The 15213-nt window shown below is 31.4% G+C and overlaps 4 protein-coding genes across 12 annotated transcripts in view; 2 read left to right on the forward strand and 2 right to left on the reverse strand.

Moving 5' to 3' along the window:
• The first annotated feature begins 42 nt into the window (after nucleotides 1-42).
• On the forward strand, nucleotides 43-5622 carry Dis3 (exosome complex exonuclease RRP44-like protein Dis3). The gene is made up of 14 exons (XM_029301598.2): nucleotides 43-240; nucleotides 519-692; nucleotides 826-983; nucleotides 1060-1247; nucleotides 1323-1549; nucleotides 1908-2186; nucleotides 2262-2546; nucleotides 2799-3036; nucleotides 3138-3396; nucleotides 3481-3724; nucleotides 3886-4106; nucleotides 4191-4359; nucleotides 4460-4741; nucleotides 4858-5622. Exons 1-14 carry the CDS (start codon nucleotides 187-189, stop codon nucleotides 5017-5019), a joined length of 2940 nt encoding a protein of 979 aa, XP_029157431.2. The 5' UTR covers nucleotides 43-186; the 3' UTR covers nucleotides 5020-5622.
• A 24-nt stretch (nucleotides 5623-5646) lies between these two features.
• Nucleotides 5647-9233, reverse strand: wda (will decrease acetylation). The gene is made up of 10 exons (XM_029301597.2): nucleotides 9045-9233; nucleotides 8797-8954; nucleotides 7902-8241; nucleotides 7416-7648; nucleotides 7141-7323; nucleotides 6900-7055; nucleotides 6446-6593; nucleotides 6186-6354; nucleotides 5911-6094; nucleotides 5647-5840 (listed from the first exon to the last, which is right to left on the reverse strand). Exons 1-10 carry the CDS (start codon nucleotides 9192-9194, stop codon nucleotides 5720-5722), a joined length of 1842 nt encoding a protein of 613 aa, XP_029157430.2. The 5' UTR covers nucleotides 9195-9233; the 3' UTR covers nucleotides 5647-5719.
• A 1032-nt stretch (nucleotides 9234-10265) lies between these two features.
• LOC114930004 (triokinase/FMN cyclase) lies at nucleotides 10266-14694 on the forward strand. Its single transcript, XM_029301739.2, has 10 exons — nucleotides 10266-10598; nucleotides 11065-11134; nucleotides 11499-11609; nucleotides 11707-11795; nucleotides 11898-12114; nucleotides 12449-12694; nucleotides 12984-13373; nucleotides 13616-13869; nucleotides 14025-14152; nucleotides 14314-14694. The coding sequence occupies exons 1-10, from the start codon at nucleotides 10473-10475 to the stop codon at nucleotides 14432-14434; spliced, it is 1752 nt and encodes a 583-aa protein (XP_029157572.1). The 5' UTR covers nucleotides 10266-10472; the 3' UTR covers nucleotides 14435-14694.
• The window catches only part of LOC114930007 (carboxypeptidase D), a 39408-nt gene continuing 38673 nt past the window's right edge, over nucleotides 14479-15213 (reverse strand). For all 9 annotated transcript variants that reach the window (XM_085489828.1, XM_085489830.1, XM_085489829.1 and 6 more), the window contains one exon: nucleotides 14479-15211. In XM_085489828.1, the coding sequence (XP_085345954.1) occupies nucleotides 15020-15211 (192 nt within the window). In that variant the 3' untranslated portion in view covers nucleotides 14479-15019. The remainder of the gene's footprint in view (nucleotides 15212-15213) is intronic.

The raw sequence follows: 15213 nt of genomic DNA on the forward strand, positions 1-15213 counted from the left end.
GAGCCAATCAGCAGTCGAGGATAAAAGGTGCATGTAAAACGAATAGACCTAAAATAAAAATGGCGCGTACGTTAATGTAGACATAACCAGGAAAAAACGTGTACATGATTAATAAGTTTTATTAAAGAATTTATGGACATGCACTTACGTTTTTAATAATAGCGTTTAAATAAACCTCCTTGAGACATGTTGACAACAAAGATTTTTTTTAGGAAGACGAAGGGAGGAAATATATTTAAGGTATGATTTTTCGAAGTATAGATTTTTCTCTTGGTAATTTGTAAAATTCTCAAAATTTTTTATAAAATTAAATTTACACATTTAATTTTTTGTATAAAAAATGTCTCATAATATTATACCTTAATAAGGTATGATTTTTCTTTTGGTAATTGTAAAATTTTAGAAACTTTTTATGAGATTGAATTTACACATTAATTTTTTTTATAAAAAATTTTTTATAATATATATGTATAATACTTTTATTACAAGGATATTTAAGGTATTTGCTTTTATTTTAGACTGTCAGAGAACACTATCTTAGAGATGATATTTACTGTGGATTTAAAGCGTGTAAGAAATGTAAGGCAAGATCTCGAAACATGATATTGGATGAAGAGGATGCTGGTGCGAAATCGTCTTTAATTTTATCCCCTTACGTTCTTATACTTGATACAAATATAATTCTGGATCAAGTAAGTCATTAAAATAATATAATACAAATATTCAATATATATAGTTTTAGTTGCATTTTGTTTTTGCAATGGTTTTATATTGTGTATAACAATTTTATATTATATAAATGTGATATTTGATTTTTATTTGTAGATAGATATATTGGAAGAAGATGTTATCACCAATGTCATTATTTTGCAAACGGTGTTGGAGGAGATTCGGCACAAAAGTTCAAATGTATATAAAAAGTTGAAAAACATTATAAAAGATCCAAAACGAAAATTTTATGTGTTTATTAATGAACATCATCAGTATGTAATATTTATTACATAGAACGTAGTGATATTTACAATTTTATAATTAAATATTTTATATTATTATTCCTAGGGGGACTTACATTGAAAGAGAACCAGGTGAAAAGATAAATGATCGTAATGACAGAGCAATACGAGTTGCAGTCAAGTGGTACAGCAATCATTTGAGTTCTGATGAGTACAATTTAAAAGTTGTTTTGCTAACAGAAGATGTAGATAATAAAACACGTGCAGATGAAGATGGTCTACTTGCTTTATCAAGTAAGATATATTTGATTTTCATATTATTAAGAACTATTACACAATTATAAAAATATCTATATTTTCTTTGCACAGTGGAAGATTATATTACATCATTGGAAAATTCAAGTTTTCTGTTGGATAAACTATGCAAACGTTCCTATACTATGAATATTCAAGGCCGAGAACTGTTTCCTTGTCATTTAACACCTGTGGAAGTGCATAATGGTATATCATCTGGCAAACTGTTGCAAGGAACATTTTCAGCATCGCGGGAAAATTTTCTTGAAGGAAATGTCAATGTTGAAGGAAGAGAGAAACCTGTAAGATATATATTTATATTTAATTTACAGATATTTTAATATTTAATATGCGGTATATATTACAGAAAATTTGATTTTTTAAAGACAAAAATATTTAATGTTTATTCAATATGTATGTGTAAATTATAAATTTTTATAAATTTTTTATAAGTTAATAAATTTAATAAAAAATTATATGTAAAAATATTATATATTATATAAATATGTGAATATATATATAATATCTTAAATATATATAAAATGTCATAAAAAAATTTTCAAATACTTGTCAAGTATTAATGAACTTATTAACTCAAACTCAATAGATATATGTTTAATTATTAAATTGTAATTATATTGTTTTGTATTATTGTTGTAGATATTTGTACAAGGACGTATTAATCTTAACAGAGCAGTCGATGGCGATATTGTTGCAGTTGAGATTCTACCAGATGATGAATGGTCATCTCCCAGTGAAATCGTTCTGCAGGATGAACAAACAGTAGATGATGCTGATGATATTTCAGAAGATGAAAAGGAGCTCGCTAAATCGAGCAAATTAACGAAAGAAAAAATACCAACTGGTAAAATTGTGGGTATTATTAGGCGGAAGTGGAGACAGTATTGTGGAATATTGCAGCCAAATCCGATTAAAGAAGTAAGAATCACACTATAATGCATTAAAACAATTTTTATGTTTATTGTGTATTACATATTGCTTATTGATATATAGAACATAAGACATTTATTCGTGCCAGCTGAGAGGAAGATTCCCAAAATAAGAATCGAAACTCGACAGGCTGAAATATTAAGTAAGCAAAGAATTATTGTCGCACTCGATTCATGGCCGCGAAACTCGAGATATCCACTTGGCCACTTTGTACGAGCGCTCGGCAATATAGGAGACAAAGATACAGAGAATGAAGTGTTACTTCTGGAACATGATGTTCCACATAGCCATTTCTCTGATGCTGTTCTTAGCTTTCTTCCAAAATTACCATGGATTATTACAGAAGTGGTAAAGATTTTTAATATATATATATTTTATATTTATTTATTTATATTTATTTATTTTAATTTATATATTTATTTTATATATATATATATATATTTATTTGATTGAAAATTCATTGAATCAGTCAATTTTGAATTACTGATTGCACAAAGAATGAGTCGACTCTACGAATATAAATAATTGAATGAATATAATGAAAAATGCGCAAATTAATTTATGCTTAATATAAAAGTGTGTAATTTATTAAATCTACAGGATATTGCGCAAAGAGAAGATCTTCGACATCTGGATATCTGTTCTGTGGATCCACCAGGCTGCACTGATATTGATGATGCATTACATTGCAGAAGTTTACCAAATGGTAATTTCAATGTTGGTGTGCATATCGCGGATGTGTCGCACTTTATAAGACCCGGAACTGCATTGGACAAGGAAGCAGCTTTACGAGCTACCACTGTGTATCTTGTCGATAAACGAATTGATATGGTCCCAGGTAAAAGTTTTGTTACAATTATATATTATTATATGTCGTATAGATATTTTTCTAGTATAAAGAGAATAAAGCGTATAATTATAAAATGATTAATATTTCAGAATTACTCAGCTCAAACCTTTGTTCTTTGCGTGGGAAAGAAGAAAGATTCGCATTTACTTGTATATGGGAAATTGACCCTGATGCAAATATAATCAGCACAAGATTTTGCAAATCTATAATTTGTTCGCGTCAAGCTATGACGTATGAAGAAGCTCAATTGAAAATTGATGACGTCACTCAGCAAGATGCTATTGCACAATCATTAAGAGGATTGAATCAATTAGCTAAAAAGTTAAAGAAGAAACGTCTTGAAAATGGGTACACTTATAAAATCTAAATTATATTTTAGATTATACTAAATTGCTTTTTTACATTTAATAATATTAAATAATTTCTTTGCAGTGCTTTAACTTTAGCATCACCAGAAATACGTTTCCAAGTAGACAGCGAGACTCACGATCCTATTGACGTGGAAGCAAAGAAGCTGAGAGAAACTAATTCTATGGTGGAGGAATTTATGTTGCTTGCAAATATTAGTGTCGCTGAAAAAATATTGGCAGAATTTCCAGAATGTGCTTTACTAAGAAGACATCCCGAACCACCGCAAAGTAACTTTGAGCCATTAATTAAAGCTGCAAAAAATCAAGTATGGATCTTAATTTAATTTAAAAATTAAATTTCGAAATTTAAGTATAATGAAGATATTCAAAAATGTATAAAGTTGCAATAATTTCTTTACATTAGTCACTCTATATATATTTATTACTTAATATCAATGGCTACAATATATTTTAAAATTGATTGTAGGGTTTTATTATTAATACAAGTACTGGTAAAGAGTTGGCGCGATCACTGGAAGAAAGTAATAAGGAATCGAATCCTTACTTTAACACAATGCTAAAGATATTAGCTACTCGATGTATGTTACAAGCGGTGTATTTCATCAGTGGAATGCATCAACAGGAAGAATTTAAGCATTTTGGATTAGCATGTCCCATTTATACTCATTTTACATCTCCCATTCGAAGGCAAGTTGTCCGAAAGCTATCACTATGCAATTAAATCAATTCCAATTTATACTTCTCTAATCGTATCACATGATTATCTTCTAGATATGCGGATATAATCGTACACCGATTGTTGGCCGTATGTATAGGCGCCGATGCAACTTATCCAGCTTTATTGGATAAAAAGAACAATCATCTGCTGTGTCACAATTTAAATTATCGAAATCGAATGGCTCAATACGCTGGTCGAGCTTCAGTTGCTCTTCACACACATGTTAGTATATTTAGTGTAAAAATATTTTACTAATATTCTTTGTTCATAATTTGGAACAAGAGAATTTGATCTTTTGACGAGATTGTATTGTGTGTTTCAGCTATTTTTCCGCAATAAAATTCAGGATGAGGAAGGATATATTCTTTTTGTCCGAAAAAATGCTTTGCAAGTTCTTATACCGAAATACGGTTTAGAAGGAACACTGTATCTAAATAATCCCGCTTCGTCGAACTCTGTCACGTTCACGTATAATTCAGAAGATCAATCTCAAACTTGTGGAAATGTTGTATTTCGGGCATTTGATTCTATCGTCGTGCAACTGAGTTTGGACAGATCTAATGTTCAACATGAAAAATTAGTTTTTAAACTCGTAAAGCCAGAAGTAAGTATATATCTATGTATAGAAAAAAAGATTAAAATTTTATTTCAATATATATTTCAAAAGAATTTATATAATTTAACATTTGTAATGTTTGTGTTAATTTTGTTTGATTATAGATTCCAGACTTTAGTATTCCTCCACTAAATAAAGAAACTGTCAGTGACACTGAAGAAAATTCTATGAAAGAAACATTAAAACGAAAGGCAGAAGTTCAACAAGAATCACCCATTGTTTATAACAAAAAAGTTGGGAAGAAGAAAAAGAAAAAGAAAAATTAAAAATACTCTATTTTAAAATAAATGTGATGCAAATTGTATAATAAAAATGCATACATTATTTGATAAAAATTGTATTTTTTTTCTTATTTTTTTAACATTATTTACAACTTATAAAGTCTTTATAACAAAACAAAAAATTGTCAATAAACTATTGTTGGAAAATATTTTCACAAGAATCTTACATGCGCACAATGACATAGCATTATAATGCTTGATTTCAATTATGACATAGAGATATAATTATGTTTAAAATTAAGAAAAAAATCAAATTTTCTGGTGCTAATTGAAAAACGAAGATATGTATGATAAATAAAAAATATTTGATTACATCTGTCAGTCAAGCTTGATCATTACAAACGCAAAAAATGTTTTTTTATAATATATAAAAGAATATTAAAAGTAATGATATGAAAAATTAATATACAGTATATACAAAAATTATAGAGCAAATAACAAATTTTTAGTTATATACAAAGTACTCGACCACTAACGCATTTTCTATTTATAATGTAAGAATGTATTATGTTGGATGCTATGAGTAATTTTTAGCTTCGGATGCAATATATAAAATAGATGAGTATAATGTTAATGAGAACAGTAAAATGTACTGAAAAATGTTCACTAGTGTTTAACTAGATAAAAAAATCGAATTTAAAAATATATTTCATTCACAAATAGCACAGCAATAAATAATAAGATCTTATGCTGTACCGATACAAATAAATGAATTGTTTTTCTTATAATAATTCAATGAAAGAATGCTTGAGCAAGATGTTGAAAATATTTGCGCCTCCGTTTGAGATATCGCGCTTGATGATCCTCTAAAAAACAGTAGGCAATTTAAAATAAGTCAAACAAGTTGAAATTTTGAAAGAAAATTTATAAGCATACCCATTCAAAGTGTTGATAAAATCTTGAGTAGGCCACAATCGTACAATACCATCTATGCTTGCACTGGCAATATATTGGCCATCCAAACTCCAGTCTACATTCATGATTGTATCTTCGTGGCCTTTCAATTCAGTAAGTAATGCATTAGATGCTAAATCCCATATGGATATACATTTGTCATCACCTAAGCAACATGTTTCCAATAAAAGATAAATATTTATATTGAATATAATTTTCTGATTATATCATTTATATCTCTTGTTAGGTTTAATTACCTGCGGCAGCTAGATATTTCCCATCTGGACTAAAAGCTAAAGTGTAAATGGTCGATTGCGCTCCGACATATACCCGTACTAAATTCCCATCATCTTTGGCCCATAATCTTATGGTTTTGTCGGCGGAACCAGTCGCCAAGTATCGGGCGTTTGGATGGAATTTTATGCACTAAAATAAAATGTGGGCATAAATATATATCGTGTAATTATAATACTAAAACAAATATATACATATAAATCCATAATAATAAGAAACATACATTGACATCTAAAAAATGACCAGCAAATATTCTTAAGGGAAACGTTCTATCCAATGACCATAATTTGGCAGTTCTATCATGTGAACCTGTTGCGGTATATAAATTGAACACACTGGTATCCATACACCAAATCGGGTAACTATGACCACTGCAATAAAAAAATTCAACATTATATATACATATAATACATTTCATTATGTCGATTTGTATCAATTTGATGCAATAAGATTTATCGCGTTTTTTTTCTATTAAATATTGTTTAAGATAAAGTTAGCAATCAAGAGATGGAAAAAATGAACTAAAAATAATTGTAAGCAAATAAAAAAAAAGGGAAAATATATTAATTTAGAAACTATATAATTACAAATTTTAATGTTATTCGACTTGTAGTTAAATATTTTTATTTTACAAGATAAAAAATGTCACGATATTTTCTTTGATTAATTACTATTACCTGTACACTGCTGCGCACGAGTAATCGTTGAGTCTCCATGCTCTCATATCTTTGTCACTTGATACAGAAAGAAGAATGTCTGCTTCTGGAATAAATCTTAAATCGTGCACTACGTCTGTGTGCCCTCTTAATATTATCGCCCCTGCTTCGCTTCTTCTGTTGTTATAAAATTGCGTAATTGTTTCATAAGATGTTATATCAGCTTCAACTTAAATAAGAAAATAGTGTCGTCGCGACTTACATTGTGCTTTCGTGCTCGTTAAATTTATAAAACGGTGATACATCACAGACAAATGGAACATGCGTTTGCTTATCTTTATGTTTAACTAAAACCGTTTCACCTATACCCCATAAGCGTATTTCGGCCGTACTAAATCCTACCGCTAATTTATCCATTTTAGGTGCAATAAGACCACAACTTGCACTATAACAAAAAAAATATATATATATTATGAGAGATACATTAAATATAAATATCACACATGCATCGTAGAAAAGATTTACAATCCCACTTACTTTTCCACAGCATTCTTCACTGTAAATATTCTTAATGCTTGATGAGAATTATTTCGTATTAATCGTATTGCTTCCTGTAATTCTCGCATTTCACGATCAACACCTGTACCAGATGGTTGTTCCACATGACCATTAATATTTGTTTCATATCTTTGACTTTTTTCTTCATGTGTCTCTCCATCCATTTTTGGACTGCCTGCCTTTCTGATTATCGTGATATGTGTATTTATAATCTATAAAAGAAAGAATTTTAACATAAAATCTTGACAGTAGATGTCACTAAGATTAAAAAAAAGCTAAACAATAAATAAATTCATATTTTGATTTTTTGCAATCTTTCTTTTGTGCTGTTAGAATATATTACTTCAATATCAATTGATAGAGAAATTAGTGGAAAAAATTGAATATTGTGTTAATTCTTTAGAAAATTTAAATTGTGAAATATATTTAGATGTATATAAATGCAAATACAATTAATTATAGTACCTGCAGTAATATTATATGTCCACATCTTGTAAGATATTGTCGTAGAGAAATGTGAGCTAACTCAGACAGATCTACTTTGTACTTTCTAGTTCTGAATGCATTCACCAAAGGTCTCAATTCAATATCCTGTACTGAAAATACCCTAGATAATTCTTCTAAGAAATCTTTCTCAGTATCGCTAATAAATTCATTCTGATGCGCCTTTAAAAATTGGATTGCAGCCTGTCTGTTACCAGCATGTAGCATCTCTAGATAAAGATGACAAAATATTGGATACAAAAGTCCTTGCAATTCTACTTTTATTTTTTCATTGACTATGATATTCATCCATTTCTTCAATCTAAAAGAATTAGAATTTTAATATATTGTATATCATAATTATCTTATTATTTTGTAAAATTGTTAGTATATTAACTAATATATTAACTTATTAATAAAAAAAATATGTTAATTTAATATGAATAAGAGTATAAATATTTTTAATTTAAGATATAATCCAGAAATTATTATTAATAGTATAATTCCAACATGCTGACTGTATTTTATTGATCTGATAGAATTTTAAATTCCTAATCTCAAAAATATCAGCTTTAACATTTTTATAACAACAATGATCACTGGTATCGTTTAAATCTTTGTTTCTACAGAAGAAGACATTGAATAAATAGAATTGTTATAAAACTCTGAGCATACTTTAACAAGACTAAACAATTTTATCTCAAACTTTTACTTCTTTCATAGAACTTGTAGAAATGAACTTTCCAAGAAATTATATAACAATCATAAAATTAATACACAACATTCTGTCTACATAGAAGATGCTTTTCTTCTTCTAGACTGGGCCAAGATTGTATACTATGCAGTCTGAAGAGGAATGCTAATTAGCAAACCTTACTGTTGATAAGCTTTATCAGCTGCAGTAACATCAATAGTGATCGCACTAAAAACTATGGAATTATCCTGAGAGGTTCCGCATTCAGCTGTCGCGTTTAACGTCATTTGGTCGCTGGTCTGACAAAACAACTGCTCGCTCTTGTAGTGGACGTCGTTGGTCTGCGAACATGACGGAGGTTACCACACCGTTCAGTTTTAAAAGTGATTTTAATTTTTGTGGAAAAAAAAGCTCCAAATAAATACGAGCACCTGATAATGACGTCGCTTCAAATAAGACTCGATCGTTGCGCTGATCACCTCGCTTTTCATTCGCTTCATCTTCATCGAGACCCCTCGACGTCCCGGATCGGCATTCACACAAACAGAAGTGCGTGACAGTCGCGAAAAATTACACACCATGCGACATCAATTGTGCGTCCTCGTCTGAAAAAAAAGAAAAGAATGTAGAGCGCCGTGTTCGGGTAAAGTTTGTTCCTGTTCAAAGTGCGATCTCGATTTTAGGATTTTGTCCAGACACATTCAGCCAATCGGAAGGCGTATAGTTACTTGAAAAGCGTACTTGAAATCATCTCGAACATGAAAACAGGCCCCAATGTCCAGCTGTCATGGCGGCGATTTGACAGCTCGCGATGACGTAAGAGGGCGCCACTTTGACATTTCAAGATCGTTTCGGAGCAACCGGTCATTTTTTGCAGATTTGAATCGGCGAAGTAAAGATGATTAATGATGTGTATTATTCGATAGAAATGACGAAACGGAAAGTATTTGCACTGAGGTATGCTAACGAGAGTTTAACTTAAACAATATCAATGTAATTTGTGCGAGTGCGCGATTATTGCATTCTTGAAAATTATTTCCAAAAAATAACCTGTTCTTTCCGCATAAAAGATACAATTGTTATTGTACATTATATATTTACATATATAAAATATAAATTAAAGTCTACAACTTAAATTCTCTATTATTTTCTCTTATATTATTGTATATATTTTCAATTTATTATATTATCTTTAAATCATTTATTATTTTTATTACTCATGCATTTATGGAAAATAATACGGTGCAATAACCTCATCTATTTTCTGATGAGTAAAAAAACATAATTCAAAGATGATATACTAAATAGAAAAAAATGTAATATAAAATAAAGGTAATTAATATATAGATATAAATATGATAAAAATCTTTTTTATTTTAACTTCGAATTTAATTTTGCCGAACAGAAAGAAGAAAGAAGAGATGAATATTAAAAAAGAAGAAAGAAGAAGGAAGAGAATATTAAAAAGCATAAAATGTCCGCAATGTTGAATTTATCTTGACAATTAAGAAATTAACTACAAATTAGCTGCAAGATTTGTAAAAATAAATAAGCTTGTACGTATATATTTTAACGTTTACGACATAATTATCTAAAAAAAACGCTCGCGTTTTTTCTGCATGTGTTACGTAAATCATTAACTCCATTTCAGACTCAAGCGCAGAGAATTAAACGTCATAAACGTCAGTTCCGTCACGTCGTCCGGCCCCTAGATCATCTCTGTTATCAAACGCGTCATTCGAAGAAGCGTGTTTCCGTAATCTGTTCGATCTTAAAGTAGAGGTCAACGCGGTCACCCGCTCATGTCCGATTCGTTCGGATTATATATGTAGCTAGCAGCTTTTACGATCACGTCGAAAATGACAGCGCCGAAGAATTTGATTAATTCATTAGACGACGCCGTGTGGGAGACTGTGTCGGGATTATCTTATGCGTATCCGCGATTGGAGCATCATCCATCGCACGGAGTCGTATTGTCGCCAGATGTAAGTATATATAACAGAAATACTTTTACATTAGTTAGATCTAGCGTCTTTGATTAGCGCCATTATTGTGTTCTATTAGAAGGTCAGGTTCACATATGTGTGATATAAGAAACTACTATATTATATATAGCTGAACAATTATATATTTATATATTTTAAATTAATATTATACATTAATTATATTTATATTATAATATAAATTAATATTATTATATTACAATGTAAATTTATAATATAATATTTATAATATATATAATATAAATTAATATTATATATATATAATTGTTCGGCTGACAAACAATAATAGAGACGTATCTAAAAGAATTTGATACACTGCCTTTTTCGTATAGTATCATTCGAATTAATTTAAATTTCTCGATAATAATTTAAAATAAAATAATTATTTATTCTATTATAAGTAATAAACTCGTTCAAATACAATTATTCACTTGTATATATGTTTTAGTGCAGAGATCGAAAAGATAAAGTAGCATTGCTTTGCGGTGGTGGCAGCGGACACGAACCATTTGCCGCAGGTAATTAATTCTCTCTTAATTAAGCCGCCGTTTTACCTCTATCCCTAGTACTGCTGAAAACTTCATAATCGAAAGATCTCTTGTTTTATTTAAATAAAATGAATAGAAGAGTATCTTCCTTGGAGAAAAATTAAAATTGTTATTGATAATATTTTCAATTTTCTCTCTATCGATTTCACATATTTTTCGATTTGAAAGTTATTATTAAAATGCTTTAAAAAATCTTTATTAAATTAAATTAGCTTTATTAATTTAGCAAAAGTCACGTGACTTAAAATGAAAACATAAATCTTTTCCCACATGACACATATTGTCGATTCTTTTTCACGCGACATTGTTTAAAATTATTTAAAATTATTTCTAGGCTTTGTCGGAAGCGGCATGTTGACAGCATCCGTAGCGGGATCTATTTTTGCGGCACCACCGTCTATACATATCACGCACGCTCTCCGGTGCATTGCAGAAAATAACAAAGGTTCTATCGCGTACGTTTTTTTTTGCATGTGGCTTATTTTATTGTTTATAAAAAAATGTTTCATTAACGTCACATCATCGTTTTTTCTTTCTTTCAGCTGGTATTCTGGTCGTGGTGCCTAATTATACGGGAGACTGTCTGAACTTCGGTATAGCGATCAAGAAGGCTCAACAAGCCGGCATCAAGGTGATAAGATTTCCATTCCATTTCTCCCGCGCATAAATAAATATACAAGAGAGAGAAGGAGAGAGAGAGAGCTATTAACATGGATATTTGCAAAATGTTCAGGTGGAGGAAATAATCGTCGGCGATGACTGCAGCATTCCCGCAAACGAGCAGAGCGTGGCCGGTAAACGAGGGCTGGTGGGCATGCTATTCGTTATCAAAATCGCGGGCGCTTTCGCTGAACGGGGGCTTTCTCTGGCCGAGGTAGTAGAAATTGCGCGAAACGTTTCGCTAAACACAGCGACGTACGGGGTCGGGCTATCAGCCTGCGCTTTGCCAGGTAATTCTACAGTTAGAGACAAGTTAAGTTACCGTTCAACTCGAGTCGAGACAAAGTAAATAAGCGAGTATCGCTAGACTGAGCAGCCACTTTCGAATGTTTGTTCTCTCATCATAAGCTTAAGTCTACAATCTTCCCGAAATATCTCAAAGAGATATATATGTATGTGTTGATAATCTTAGCGAAGGAAAAGTCGCTGACAGCTCAGAGACTCTATATGCGTATCGATATTTTACTAAAAAAAAGGAAATTAATTTTATACCGATGAGAGAACATCTATCTATGGCTTATTTTAGAATCACTCTGTACGTTACCGAGAGAAAATTGAATGCAGGTCAAGGCCTCATGTTCGAGCTTGCACAGGACGAGATAGAGTGCGGAATGGGTGTGCACGGGGAGGCGGGATACGAGAGAATCAAGCTCGGGAGCGCATCCGTGCTGGTGACGCTAATGCTGAAACGCATTTGCGAGGCCTTATCTTTGGCCGCTAATGACTCGGTCGCGGTGATAGTTAACAATTTCGGTGCTTTAAGTCAATTGGAGCAAGGGATCGTCGTTTACGAAATTGTAACTCAGCTTCGTGAGTAACACGTTATCTTAATTCACTAGTATACCTAATACGGGCCATTTAAAGCGCGCCGGATTAATTATACCATATTAATTATATTCATTCGTTGACAAACAACATTGCTTAATTGCGAATCTTTGATAATGAACGTCTATCGTTCTTGTGATAAAATTTTTAATTATATATAATTTTCAATTATAATTATACAAATTTTCATTTTTAATTAACTCACTCTCTATTCTGGTAATTTCTCTTTTATTATACTTATAATCATGTTAATTCTCTCTCTCTTGATACACAGGAAATATGAAGATTGAGCCTGTTCGGGTCTATTCCGGTGTTTTAATGACATCTTTGAATAGCGCCGGTATACATGTGAGTTTGCTCAAGTTAACTGAAAGTTACGGGGATGTATTCGTCAAGTGCCTTGACGAAGAAACGACGGCACCTTGTTGGCCGGGTTGCAGCTATAGTATCCCTTCGACCGTCACACGTATCCCGTTTAAAGTCGCGGAGAAGAAGGAAGCGGAGAAGATAGGAATATGTTTAAACGTACACGAGCAACGTCTGATGAAATCGTGTTTGGAAAATGCATGTGCGGCTATTGTCGAGCAAGAGGCTTATCTCAACGAGCTGGACCGCGGATGCGGAGACGGAGACTGCGGTTCGACGCTGAAAAGATTTGCCGATGGTACATATGTATATATTATATATTATATCTCCTTTCTTTCATTTATTGATTTTATTTATTTATTGAAAAATGAATTTATATATTTATATATATTTGATTATTTAAAAAATATAATTATAATAATTAAATAAATAATATATTTATTATATAAATTATAAACATATGATATTTTCGATATATTGCAAAATAATATTAACTAAAATCTGTTAAATAAATTTACTATATCTTCTGTATATTTATAGGTATATTAAACAATTTGGACAACTTATTCTTGTCGCATCCAGCAGCGTTGTTATCGGAAATAGCGAATATAGCGGAGGAACATATGGGCGGAACATCCGGAGCTTTGTATTGTTTATTCTTTACGACTGGTGCGAAGGAGCTGGCTTTATCCAAGCAAGGAGAAAACTTGCAACATGGTTGGTTTTATGCGTTTCGCAGTGGATTAAATTGTTTAGAAAAATATGGAAAAGCAAAAGCCGGAGACAGGACTATGGTTTGTATTTTTAGCACCGTTATATAATATATTATTAATAACGATAGAAAATTGGTAGTTTTATTACGATAGAAAATAATTCATTATCTTATAAAAATGTATTTAAATAGCATAGAATGGTAAGAAGTTTGTATTAAATCGATATATTTTTTTAGATCGATACGATGGACGCGGTGTGTACGATGTATGAAAAAATGTTGAAGGAACATCCGAGCAACTTTTATGACGGATTAGCCGCGGCGGCGTGGAAAGGATGCGAGTCTACGAAAAATATGAAACCCAAGTGAGTATAAAAATTACGATAGATTAACACGCACATGTTTAAAAAAAGAAATAAATTATCCTGTATGCGTCAGAAATTAGAGAGCTCTATAAAAAAAATTACAAGGATTTAAATTATACTTGATTATTTTAAAAGCGTACGTTATACGTATGTGATTATAGAGCAGGACGAGCTAGTTACGTAAAACAAGCTCGGTACTTGACGGAAGTGGATGCTGGCGCATTCGCCGCGGCGACGTGGATTGCGGCTATTGTACGGACGATTACACAGTTTAAGGAATAACACAAACACTCTTGTTATCTCTTTTTTTTCTTTTTACTTGACAATTGTATTTCAGCGTCATTGCTGTAAACAGCGGCGACAACAACTAATAATGAACAACAAATTTATATCACCTAAATTGGAGAATTAATTGCGGTGATTATATTGATATTATTCTTTCTATACACAACAAGTTCGCTTACTTAGATACTGTAGGTACCAGAAGCACTAAATTTCCTATATTAGGTACCGCTGATTGTATAATAAAGTGAAAATATATAGTCGCGCGTTTCTGCCTTTATAAATACAATAGAAAGTACCCTTTTTTCAATACACGTTCGACAAGTTTCCATAAATGAATTTAGTTTTTGTAACACGCAGAGATTATATCAGACTTAAACGTGCAATATAGTTCGCGCTAGTATTTTGGCAGTATTTTGCCGATTAATCGGATTATGCATCTGCACTTTACCGCGGCTTTCCCGTGAATAGCCACGAATAGACTAAACTCTTTATCTTATTTTATACACAGTATAATATATTATATATAGAAGAAATAAATAATTAAACATATTCATCCTTTCGCGCGCGGCAGATTTCACGAGACTATCCGAAAAGGTTGGTCACAAAGGTGTTAAATCCGTTACTGATAGACGAGAAGATACCGCTATTGGCATCGGCCGCGGTATTAACTCCGGATTGTGGTCGATAGGGCAACGTATGGTCTCGATGCGGATAAGGCCTTCCGCCAGTGTTTCCGGTATACAAAACAGATCCGTTTTCCTCGTTGTACTGTCTCT

The sequence above is a fragment of the Nylanderia fulva genome, unplaced genomic scaffold (assembly GCF_048542155.1).
Source record: "Nylanderia fulva isolate GAGA-0341 unplaced genomic scaffold, ASM4854215v1 Scaffold9, whole genome shotgun sequence".
Lineage (NCBI taxonomy): Eukaryota > Metazoa > Arthropoda > Insecta > Hymenoptera > Formicidae > Nylanderia > Nylanderia fulva.